We start from the raw sequence: 12110 nt of genomic DNA, 5'->3' as shown, positions 1-12110 counted from the left end.
AATTTTAACGAGATTGCATGCCCGAGAAAGAGACCGAAAGCGAAGGCCACTAGCTATATCTGCTCGACGAAGAAGATAAATCAAGTCGCCTAATCAGACCGCTTCATCGAGCTCGGTTTTTGAGAAGTTATAAAGGCAAGCCCTTTTAGCCAGCTGGAATAGCGAAACGATAATGCGTCTTAGTAAAAAATCACCGGCCTAAAATTAGATAACGATGGTTAAGAGGATTTTTCTTGGTCAACATCGAACAGGTTCGCAACACGATGTATTAAGAAGACGGAATGATTTTTGATAAAATCGCATTCGCAGAAATTCATATAAAATTACCACGTCGACCAGCTGACGAAAGGTTGCATCTACTTGTGTGGTCTAATGCGATTCTGGCTACCTAATCGGTGCTTTTCGGGGACGTTCGAGCCATTTTCGGCTACCAAGCCTAATGAATAGCGTTTAATTAAAGCCTATAAATCCGCACCCTTCCCGAGTCCTGCTTGGAACGGAACACGCGGTTTCACGGTAAGAAAAAACAAACGAAAACGATGGAGAAGCTGTCGCGAGATGGTCGACAAGATCTTCAACCATACGATAAAATTTCAAGAATGTGTAGCGCTCGTTAAGGACACGGAACTTGGCCATGCGGTAACTTAGACTTCTGTTAGTGTTCGAGGAATCTTGTAAACGTTGTTCTCGATTAATTCGAAAATCTCTAAAGACACTTGCCATTTACGCAGCGGTGCGCTCCGAAACGCTTCGGAGATTCGAATGCGAAACAGAGACGAATGCGAATAGAAAGTAACGCGATTTGACGCGTAGGTACATGTGTTCGGAAATATGCCTGGAATCACGAGGAAACGACGGGCGGTTACATTCACGGAAACGTTAAGAATTATATCAGCGTTACAATTTATAATGGGCATACCGTCATTAATTACCTGCATCATCTTATCGGCAATTTATTTGATAACCTTCTACAAGCGAATGCACTTAATGAGCTGGGATGTTTAATAGTTTTTTACATGGGATAAAACCGGATAGAGCAACTTTAGAACACCTCGCCCAGTCGTAAAATCCTACACAAAGTCTCGGGGCGCAAACGTGATGACGCAATATGGGATTCTTGCAGGGAAAAAACAAAAGTGCGTTGCACCGAATAAATTCTGTTGGAACGGACGCTGCGTACGTCGGTAACGGGCATCGTAGTTCTCAAAGTCATATAAGATCGCGAACACCGACGAATATTTATGCAAATGAAAGCGTAAAACGTTCGCGATACAATTTACTTGGTCGTTATCGTACGCTTTACTATCGTACAGGGTGCCCCGGTAAACCAAGGGAACAGTTAATGCGTCTTTTCATGAAGCTGCATCTAGGAAGAGACTTTTAATTGCAAACCGCCGTGCGCAACAGATAACGCGATTGATTTTTTTTTTTCACACCGTTCCCTCCCCTGGAAAGGATTAAACATCGAGTTCGTAGCGCGTTACTCGCAATCGCGCCATGATGTTGCGCTAACTACCGATGCATAGATACTATTCATTCGTAAGTTTGGAGCCGCGCGTCGTTTTGCTCTGATTAAACTTATCAGCTTGCAACACATGAAACGTTCGTTCGCTGATAACGTTGTTCATAGATATGGACGAAAATACCATTTACATGTACCCCTGTATACCTGTCCCGTATTTTACAGTGTTCCTCGTTTCATCGCAGAGGTAATTCATTTTTATATCTTTATCGATAAAGACGTAGATAAATACTAATAAATTGATATTAAGATGATTACATTCAAACTGGTCAACTCCAATTTACTAGATAATATTTAAATGGTGTAGCACGCGATTTCGAATGTCTGTTTCGCATATAATTCACAGTTTCCAGGGTTACGTGTTCCAGCTATTCCGCGAAGGACAAAAATCGGTCAAGGGACCGATGTAATTTTTTCAAACGGATAGCCTACCGTCGGAGAATGCTTCGTGCACCTACGCAGGTAGCTGCACCCTATAAGTCAACGAAAACAGGAATCTCACGTTCGATTTTAACCGAACACGTTTAACAGTAATAACGACAACGCAGACCTACAACGATGCAAACAGACGATTTTCTTCTTGGTCGAACTATTTTCGGGATCGTTGTAACCGGAAAATAGTTTCGTACCAACGAGAAACAGGATGCAAGTTGTTGCAACTCAATGGATCGCAGTTGAATGAGCCTCGAGCAAGAAATAGCTGCCTAACAGATAAAAAGAGAAGAAACGAGACAATTCCCAATGGACCCTTCCGAACAACAGCCAGCAGAACCATCATCGACATGACGATGAACGTGAATATGTGTTAAGAGGAGAAAAATAGAACGATGTTGTTTTAACACAGATTCAAGCGTCGAAAGAGCTATGAACGACGTAGATCTTATCCCCCTGCCGTTTTCGTCATCATGTACCTTTTGTTTCATCTTAATAAAATGGATAAGTTCTTCGAAACGAGATTGGTCAAAAGTACACGAAATATTCTCCGTGGGAATAAAAAATGATAATGCACGGCAACCACGTATCCGGTATGTCACTCGCTGGACGGCTTGCAAACGAGTCGAGGAGAATCGATTCGACACGTTCTCCGGGAGGGTTGAATGAAGAAAGAGGAAGAAAACGGAACGGTAAGAGGACCCCACCCTTTTTGCGGCCTAGGGGCTCCACTGGTCCTTTTTCCTTTCTGAGAGCCACTGTGGATAATTGGAACCGCACCCACGAACTCGTGGTTCGAGTTCAGTCCTTGTAAATGTCTCGCTTTTTCTTTCTTGTCTCTCTTTCTCTATTCCATAGTCCTTCTCTGTATCGTAAAATACCTTAAAACAATGCATGCGCCAGCAACGGTCACCCAAATAGAAATTCTTTGTACTGAAAGAGGCAAGAAATTTATTTCCGTCTTTCGCTCTAAGCTTTCCTAATAATACCTGCGCTTTGCCCGATACTCGATCGAATGGATATCATTTCGATGACGAACAAAAAACTGCTATCATGTTTCTATACCTCTGCCAAAAATCAATGAATGTGTACGTTTCTTCATTGTATCGCTCTATCTATCTATGCGAGATTCGATTAACAACACAGCAACGTTAATGTATTTTTTTCCATGGCTTATTAAAATTTCTTAAAATTTCCCTTTGATTAATCATTGAAGCAAATGCTATTATCAGATGGAAAGGGCGCTGATGATAATGACATTGAAAAGGAAAATTGTTATATTTGCGTAATATGTAAAATAGACGTTCACTTATTTCATACTTAAAATAAAACATTTGCAAATCGTTATGCGTCATTTGGACATGGAAATGTAATAATTTAACCTTTTTTATACGAAATTTCTTAGCTTTTCTTTTTTTTCAGAAAAATGTCTTTGACTACAGCAATATGTCGAAGATACGTATTGCGTTGCAGCGAATTAGAAAAATCGGAGACCCATATAACGAATCATATTTGTGCAAACCATTCGATCTGTTGTGATCTACCAGACAAATCAAATATAGATTCTCAAAGCACAGAGAAGTCGTGTATGAAGTAATATTATCCTAATAATATAACAAAATACGTAATGCATCGTAATGGATAGAGTGTGTCAAGAATTCTTATTTCAACAGGGATGATATTTCTGTTTGTCAAAACAACTTATCGTCGACTTGTCACAATGCATCGACCGAATCCAATTCACTTTCCAATGAACAGGAGGACAATTCGATGTAACGTGCATGACTAATATTCAAAAGTTAAAGCTTGCTACAGATTCAATATTTTTAATTTTTCATCGTAAAAAAGCTACGATACGAAAGAATCATCCGCATCGATCTGGAGGCCGCTCTCAGCGTGTTACAGCTTGCCAGAAGAATCAGATCCTCTGGTCAAAGAACTGCTTGAACAACTTTCCAGGTAATATTCCCATCGCGATAAAGAAACGCAAAGAACGAGAAAATGAAAAAATTAGACAATATGATTCACAGAACGCGATACACGAACGAGTCTCGCAGACACTGGGAAATGATGGTGCACTGCGAGAGGGCCGCGTTTCCAAGGGCGGCGTTGAATTTGCCTCTGCCCTCGAGGGAGGTACGTATATCACCGGAGGAAACCCGGCGAATTCAAAAGCCGAGAACTCAATTAACCCGAACGGCTAGAACTCAATTACGAATGTCGGTCGGTGAGAACGTGCGGTGGCTGGTAATTAAAAAGTTATTATGCCCAGGGCCGTTTCTACTGGCATTTGTACTCAACCGCGATGAAAAACTCACATCCCTACCAGAAACAAGTGAATCACGCTCTGCTCGTTACATTGGCCAAGTAAGAATCTTATAGTGACTTGATCGTTTATGTGATTATATCGTTTATGTAATCTTTGATCTTGTATAATCGATGCGGTTGGATTTGAAGAGTAAATTACTTCTTTTTTTACTATTCATATACAATAAATCTAAGCTTCATGAATTATAAAGTAAACCATCGATAATAGTAAATTATTATTGCAATTCGATGTTACTAAAAACTCAATTATCTCGCGCTTCAAGCAAAGTATAATAATAAAGCAAAGAATACAGTATATAGAATTATCGAATATCCCTGATTCAAAAATATGTTTTCGATACTATAGACTTCTGTATAGCCAAAAAAGCAAGAGGGGTATGAGCGTTTGGGCAGAATTGATTCGACTACAAACGTTTGATCGAATTGGCCGGAAGAATTTGATTACTCGTCTAGAACGACTCCTCTAGTAAGTCGATATACTATATATATATAGAAATAACATGAACTTTATAACAAACGGTAATCATATAAATTTTAAATTTAATCGCGTTTTTCAATTGCGTCGTGTTATTGCAAAACAACATGTACACAAAATTGTAAAATACGACAAAACTAAAACTTAGTCTATATGTATATCATACATTGTAGTAAACAGATTAGACTAGAATCTATTTGTCTGGAAGGTTTGTCGTTAACGCCAGACGAAGGTGTACGGCTACTATTGGCATTATACAACTCCCGTAAAACAATGAGACACGTATATTGTTGGCACGCGTTCGAGAAAATGGTAGGCCTCACGGTGGATCCTGGTCATCACGAACAATCAAGATTTTATACGGACAAAGAAATCAAGATATGCGACTGGTTTCGCGCCATCGGCTGCTTGGAGTTTCTCACCACTTTATCTGTAAACTACGCGTACATAGCGACACCCACGGGAGATCTACTCGTCAGTTTGGCCAAGTAATTAGATTCACTACTTAATCCCTTCTATTATTTTAATCGTCGCGATAGCACTCTAACAGTTAAAAATAATTTATTCATCTTGCCTACGTCATCTATTGTAATAGTTACGAATCGTTTGTTAAAACATGTAAATATAATATTACGTGTAACTAATGGTGTCATTAAAAAAACATGCACTTACCATAAGATTCAATCGTAGAAAACTTGGAACAAATTGGCACTGGTTACAATTATTGTGTTCAGAAGAAGAAATTATACAAAAAGCAGAAGATGAATATGATATTGAAAAAGTCGTAATACCGGACAGCGCTTGGAGAGCAGCACATTTTTGGGCACCAGTACTGAAAGTACAATATGCTATTAGTATGACAGAATTTCATAATGATTAATAACATATCAAAAATTAGACGTACATAAATACATATATTTTTTTGTATTTTTAGTAGGAATACCACGATATGATGTCCATAAGAAATTTTTTACAAAACATACTCGAATCCATACTTTTGCACTATCAACGAGTATCGATTTGAAATTTCGACAGCCATGGTATCTCGATTGCACGATTAAAACACTTTGCACATGGTATTCGGATACTCTAGGTAATCGAAATAATGAAATTATTTATACTTAAAATAATTAAGCATTTTTTATTTTTTTATCGTTTTAAATCACTTTTATCATCGCTATTTCAATTCGTAAACCGCAACTAAAATTTGGAGCGCGAATCATTGTACGCCGTCTACGAATAGTTCGTGGTACTAACTCTCTTTATCGATAAGTGATATTTCGATTATCGATATCAATTATACTATATGTATTTGAATTACTTTTCATGTTTCTATAATTTAATAATTATTATACGTTAGATAACCGTTATTACTATTATGTAGTATATTTATCCCTGCAATTATGGCACAATCGACAGAATTTGGATGATCAACTAAGACGACTCTTTATTTACTTACCATCACTTCGTGTTTTTGAATATATCGGCGAAATTCGAACATTGAAAACACTTTGTGCTATGTGCTGTCAAATACGATCTGGTCATTGCAGTAATTATTTTATATACATAATATAAATTAATATATATCGGTGTCTATCAGTCTTTGTTTTTCAGATGTTTATCGTGTTAATATGCAACTTCAAGATGTTAATGGTTTAGATAAAGAGAAATGGATAAAGAGCATAAGGTGTATGATGGCTTGTTTCAAATGCGATTTTGATAGAATGGGTGTTGAATTTAATATCGAGTTTTATTGTTGTTGATCAAAATTCATATATTCTTAATCAGAGTCACAAAAATCGAAATTTCTGTTTCATTAATGACATTTATATAATTATTTGTGCAAAATAACATACACGTTAACGTCTATAATATGCACATTATAAATGCAAAATAGAAATTACTATTATAGTAATTATTATTATAACAAATAAGCTAGTCCTTTAATATATATTATTTTGTTTCCGTTGTTTCTTGTTGTTCGAATTTGGGATATTTTTCTTCAACCTCGGACCATGTAAGTTTACCATTAGATAGATCTCTTACTATATCTGGAATCTCGTCCAACTGTAATTCGAACAATAACTTAATTTTTGTAGACTTTGTATTTCTATTTGTATTTGTATTGTATATGTATTTCTATTTGTATTTTAAAAGCTATAAAATGCCTACTCACATTTATTCTAACTTGTCCCATGCTGTCTCTTTCACGGAGTGTAGCAGTATGAGGTACTTTCAAAGTATCAAAATCTATGGTGATGCCAAATGGTATTGCAATTTCATCTGTCCGTGCGTATCTACGTCCGATACTACCAGAAGAATCATCGACTTTATGCGAAACGTCTACTTTAGTGAGATTCTGAGCTGTATGTGGAAAATAACGCTTAAGTAAGTATTTTTTCTAAAATATATCATATTTTGAAAAGTTAGAATACATACATAGTTGTTTCACAAATGGTACAAATTCATTGTTGCCACTGAGTGGTAACACTGAACACTTTAAAGGAGCTACGATTGGTGGCAAACTGAAATAAGTTCGTTTCTCATCTCCTTCTCTTACTTTAAAGTTGTGTTCAAAAATTGCATACATAATACGACCAATACCAAAAGATGGCTCAATTACATATGGAATCACTTCTTCTACATGTATAGTCTTTTTATATCTTTTTATTTCGATCATATCTTTTGTAATGAATACTGTGCTATCATCTGGAAGTGATATTTCAATTTGTCCATGTAAGTTAAGCTCACTTTCCATAGCACGAACATTACTTGTGCCTGAATTTTCCAAAGTCTCTAACACGAATTTACTATGTTTTTTGAACGTTTTTCCAATAATAACTTTATTTGGTACTATTTCAAGCTTTTCAACAGTTGCTGGTACTGGCAATTTTCTTTCTGCTACTAATTTTACTCCAGTAGCTCGTGCATGTTGCTCGAGATCATAACAAGAACGATCTGCACAACCAACACATTCTATCCAACCATAAGAAGTTAAACATTCTGCATCCCAACAATCACATGCATAATGAGCCATTTCATTTTGCATGTGTTGACGGAAACGCAATCTTTTTGGATCAATTCCAACTTTAATTAAAAATAAATAAATTCTACCCATAAAATATGCTAAGGTTTCATTCTTTATAATTTCATGTGACACAGCCTGATGTAAAGTCATATACTCTGCACCCTTTCCATCCATTTGATTCAGATCAGTATATAACAGTACACTTAAATCTTTAATATCATCAAATTTAGGATGATTTCTTTCATCAGGATGATAAAAGTATTCTATTTCTGCCATAGTAAATTCTCTTACTCTTAATAAACCAGATCTAGGAGAAATTTCATTACGGAATGCATTCCCAATTTGGGCTGCAGCAAATGGCAGCCTGTCTTGATTAAAACTAAGCAGTCGTTTAAAATTTACAAAAATACCTTGTGCAGTTTCTGGTCTTAAAAACCCTTTCACAAGCCCAGAAGGACCAATTTGAGTTCCAAACATCAAATTAAATTCCATTGGTTCTGTTAGATCATTCCCAGTAATAGGGGACTTTATATTGAATTTGGACATAACTTCTGCCATTTTTTCCTTAGTCATTCCATCTAATTTAGTAATAATATCTTCACATTCTCTGCTTACATTTTCATTAGTTTTTTTATCACTAATTACTTTTTTTAAATGTGATTTAATCAAATGATCCAATCTGAAACATTCTCCAGTTTTCACATCTTTCACCATTAAGTCGGCAAACCTTTCCACATGTCCAGATGCTTGGAGTACAGGTTCTGGTGTTAAAATAGAACAATCTACTTCTAACATTTGTTCTTCTAATATGAAGAAGCTTCTCCATGTATTTAGTAGATTTGTTTTAAATGCACAACCCATTGGGCCAAAATCAAATTGTCCACTAATTCCCCCATAAATAGCAAATGATTGGTCAAAGAAAAATCTACGTTTTAAAAGATCTTCCATCCTTGCCCTATCAAATAATATTGTTTGTGAAAAGGATAGTTCTTTCTCTTCCAATAACTTTTTTCTATGTTTAAGCTCAGCAACTGCTACTTTGATGTCCAATTCTGGAGCACCATTAGACTTGAGTTTTCGCACATAGTCACCCTTTAAGCATAAAAAATAATGATATTATAATACTAACATATAACACGTAAAGATATTAACATTAAATAAAATGCCATAATCAACAATATATTTTTTTCAATTGCAAGTTCTACAACGATGAAGATTACATATCCATTATATAAGTATATTAAAATCTATTACATGTGTAACTAAGTTTTTTGTTAATAACAATATATCAGCCATATGGAACTTACCTGTTCCTTAACACCATCCCGAAGGGGAGACAATATTTCTTCTATCTTTGGGTCTGCCATATCTTGTGTAATCTGTATTTTCAGTTTACGATTCTTTTTTGTTGTACCCCACTTACTGAAATCGGCCAACCTAACGGTGACAGTAAATCTCCGAAATATCTGTTTATAAACTGAGTTAGGCTCACATAGGTTACGTATAGCTCTTCTACAAAGATGCTGCAAGTTACAGGAAACAAACTGCATTTACGTTTCTTTTCACTTTAGCAATTTCCAAACACTTGATTGCGATATTGATGCCCTCTACTTCAAATAACCACGGATCTTAGTTTTACATAATACAGTACTGTTGGCGGTAAAATTGATGAAATTTAAAATTATATAGCATGTTCAAAATGAAGAAAATATATAAAATTAAATTTTAAGAACTTATTATCAAGTAACGTATAATTTTTTAATATTTCTAATATTTTAAATTATTTATAACTCAAACAAGCTACATACATATATTTATAATTTATAAATAATTAATATGTATTTCTAAATACTGCATAATATCCCTTTTTATACTTTTATGAGATGTAATGCCAATATAAATAAAAAACATTTTTTATCTATAACGATATTTTTATATTTTTTCATAAAGAATATATTTCAAAACAAATAACATTGTATAGAATGAAAAAAATAAAAAATACACAATATGACGCGCGTACGCAAATATAAGTTTATTGTTTTTTTTTTTTGTTAAATTAGTGTAGTGTTATCAAACTAACTTACTTGTTACAAAAAAATTATTTTTCTTAATTTCGAACGATTTTATTTTCTTTGTACACTGTAGCATGGTTTATAGAAAAATTACAATCAGAGAAAATGATTTATAAAAAAAAATATCAGATTTTCTCCTACAGAATGAATTATTAATTATAACTTTTCAATAAACCCAGCTTATGTGTGACACATTAAATCACATAATATGCATAGAGAAAAGTATGTAATCAAGAAAGTTTTGTTCGTGTTACCACAAGGATATTAAAACTTTTATGGGTAAATTAATTCCTTAATTACAACCTTAACCTTCTTGACATATAAGTATGTATTAAGATTTTTATCCTACGCATCTACATGCATGTGTTAATTTCAAGTCAAACAGTTGGTCAGAGACGCAAAGGGAAACGTACAAACAATTATATATATATAGTATATATATATTATATATATATATATATATATATAATATATATGCTTCAATTTCTTTGCATAACAATACTACAATCAAAAACAATCTTGATCAGTGTAAACAATTTATTTTACATAAGAGCAATACTCTGACATCAAAAAAGCGATAATAATGGATAATGTATAGTAATAAATAAAGTATGAAATGTAAATAATGGGTATTTACAAGTATGTAAATGGCAAAGAAGCTATAACAGAGACAAAATAATTGTTTCATCTTTCGTACATATAATCTCGTATGTATTTGCAATAGATTCTGTCGCTTGTTTGCAAAAATACATCTCACGTTAATATTCGCGTCATGTCAATCCTGTACACTTAAAACCTAGAAAACGTACAACCACAACACGTACGTACTAACATGTAAGATCCCAATGTATTTCTCGCGTAGCAATCAGGTGACAGATTCAATGAGAAATACATACTAATAGTATTCAGCATGAATGTTTATTTTCTATAATAATTCACCTATAGTATTTAGAGGGAGCACCATGATAAACATGCATACGGCTTTATATCCCCTTTGGAAAATTGATTAAAAATCTCGTGTTTATACTTCGAATTAACTTACGTTAACATAAATGCACAATTTTAATTCAGTATTCCGACATCCGCGATCATTATTCGTTTCTACCAATTTTATGCAAGAATCAAAGTTGAACTTTGATTTCAAATAAAAATATACAAGCAAAAATGTTACACGAGAATATGACAAAATATCACAGTTCCGAGCTTGAGAAGTCGCTTCTGAGAATCATGGCTCTCCCTATTCTTCTTTTATTCATATTCCAAAACAGTCATGAACTGTAAGACATTCTAGTTAACAACAATCCTACATTCTACTATGAGATTATCTATTTCAGAAATTGTAACGTTTAATAGTAATACATAGTCATATACAACTTGCTAAGGACGCTGTAAACTGTATACTGGCTGCTAAATGTTCCAAGTGAATACTGTACGTATAATGTATGTAAAAAGTCAGAGGTGATACATAGATTCAGAGCATGTGGTATAAATGAAGCCTAATTTTATCGTTTAGAGATTAATTATTGAAATGATGGAAACCGAAATAACGATGCGCAGCCTATAATATATTTTTAGGGAGAAGTGATGAATAATGTAATAATATATAATAAAAAATATCATTATTATGTATGATGTATATAATAGTTTCGTCGAAATATTAAAAGTATTAAATTCTAAGATTACACATATAAATATATTACTATCAAAAAGATATTAATAAGTTTTTAAATAGGTTTTTAAATAATATCATTTTATAAATAATATGTAAATATTCATCACTCTCCACAAATTAACTAAAACGAAAAACTAAAATATATAAAATGGAAGATGGAATGCTGGCATATAAGTTTTATGAATATGAGTTTACTCTTACAATTTATACTTTTCTGAGTATTGCATTTAATCAAAATGAATTCCTTGCATTTTTCAGTGCAGAATATAAAAGTGTGATCAATGTAGCATTTATGCACAAAGCTAAATGATAGTGTACAGCATTCCTTTCTTCTTTATATTACTTGTTTAGAATGTACAAAATTATTTCTCATTCAATATTCCTAGCATTTCATTCAAAATAAAAATTAGGAAATAAAAAATAGATAACAAGGATGCTCCCTATGTTGAAAATATTTCCTTATTTCTTAATAAATTCTCGATAAATTCATAAAATCATAATAATGATATATGTCAATATGCTAGAAAAAACACAGATGCTTCCTTGAGACTATGGAATATCAAATTGAGAAATTATTTGTA

General features: G+C 33.8%; 2 protein-coding genes across 2 annotated transcripts; one reads left to right on the top strand and one right to left on the bottom strand.

Annotated features, from left to right (window-relative positions):
* The first annotated feature begins 3380 nt into the window (after window positions 1–3380).
* LOC100749306 lies at window positions 3381–6626 on the top strand. Its single transcript, XM_012392645.3, has 11 exons — window positions 3381–3525; window positions 3600–3726; window positions 3803–3913; window positions 3985–4090; window positions 4227–4321; window positions 4629–4748; window positions 4931–5245; window positions 5448–5611; window positions 5692–5850; window positions 6142–6306; window positions 6372–6626. The coding sequence occupies exons 1-11, from the start codon at window positions 3381–3383 to the stop codon at window positions 6518–6520; spliced, it is 1656 nt and encodes a 551-aa protein (XP_012248068.2). The 3' UTR covers window positions 6521–6626.
* LOC100749185 (glycine--tRNA ligase) lies at window positions 6489–9385 on the bottom strand. The gene is made up of 4 exons (XM_003494058.4): window positions 9093–9385; window positions 7197–8877; window positions 6934–7121; window positions 6489–6824 (listed from the first exon to the last, which is right to left on the bottom strand). Exons 1-4 carry the CDS (start codon window positions 9333–9335, stop codon window positions 6711–6713), a joined length of 2226 nt encoding a protein of 741 aa, XP_003494106.1. The 5' UTR covers window positions 9336–9385; the 3' UTR covers window positions 6489–6710.
* Between the last annotated feature and the right edge of the window lie 2725 nt (window positions 9386–12110).

This window comes from Bombus impatiens, unplaced genomic scaffold, assembly GCF_000188095.3.
Source record: "Bombus impatiens unplaced genomic scaffold, BIMP_2.2 scf_1461, whole genome shotgun sequence".
NCBI classification, from domain to species: domain Eukaryota; kingdom Metazoa; phylum Arthropoda; class Insecta; order Hymenoptera; family Apidae; genus Bombus; species Bombus impatiens.
The sequence above is the reverse complement of the archived record's forward strand: the minus strand, read 5'-3'. Positions and strand labels throughout refer to the sequence as shown.

Coding starts and splice junctions, on each gene's coding strand:
- LOC100749185 (XM_003494058.4), bottom strand. CDS start 9,335: ATGCAGTTTGTTTCCTGTAACTTGCAGCATCTTTGTAGAAGAGCTATA. Junction 8,878..9,092: donor GGGATGGTGTTAAGGAACAG/GTAAGTTCCATA, acceptor TTATGCTTAAAG/GGTGACTATGTGCGAAAACT. Junction 6,825..6,933: donor TGGGACAAGTTAGAATAAAT/GTGAGTAGGCAT, acceptor TTCGAATTACAG/TTGGACGAGATTCCAGATAT.
- LOC100749306 (XM_012392645.3), top strand. CDS start 3,381: ATGTCTTTGACTACAGCAATATGTCGAAGATACGTATTGCGTTGCAGC. Junction 3,526..3,599: donor ATCAAATATAGATTCTCAAA/GCACAGAGAAGT, acceptor CGTAATGGATAG/AGTGTGTCAAGAATTCTTAT. Junction 4,322..4,628: donor CTGCTCGTTACATTGGCCAA/GTAAGAATCTTA, acceptor TCGATACTATAG/ACTTCTGTATAGCCAAAAAA.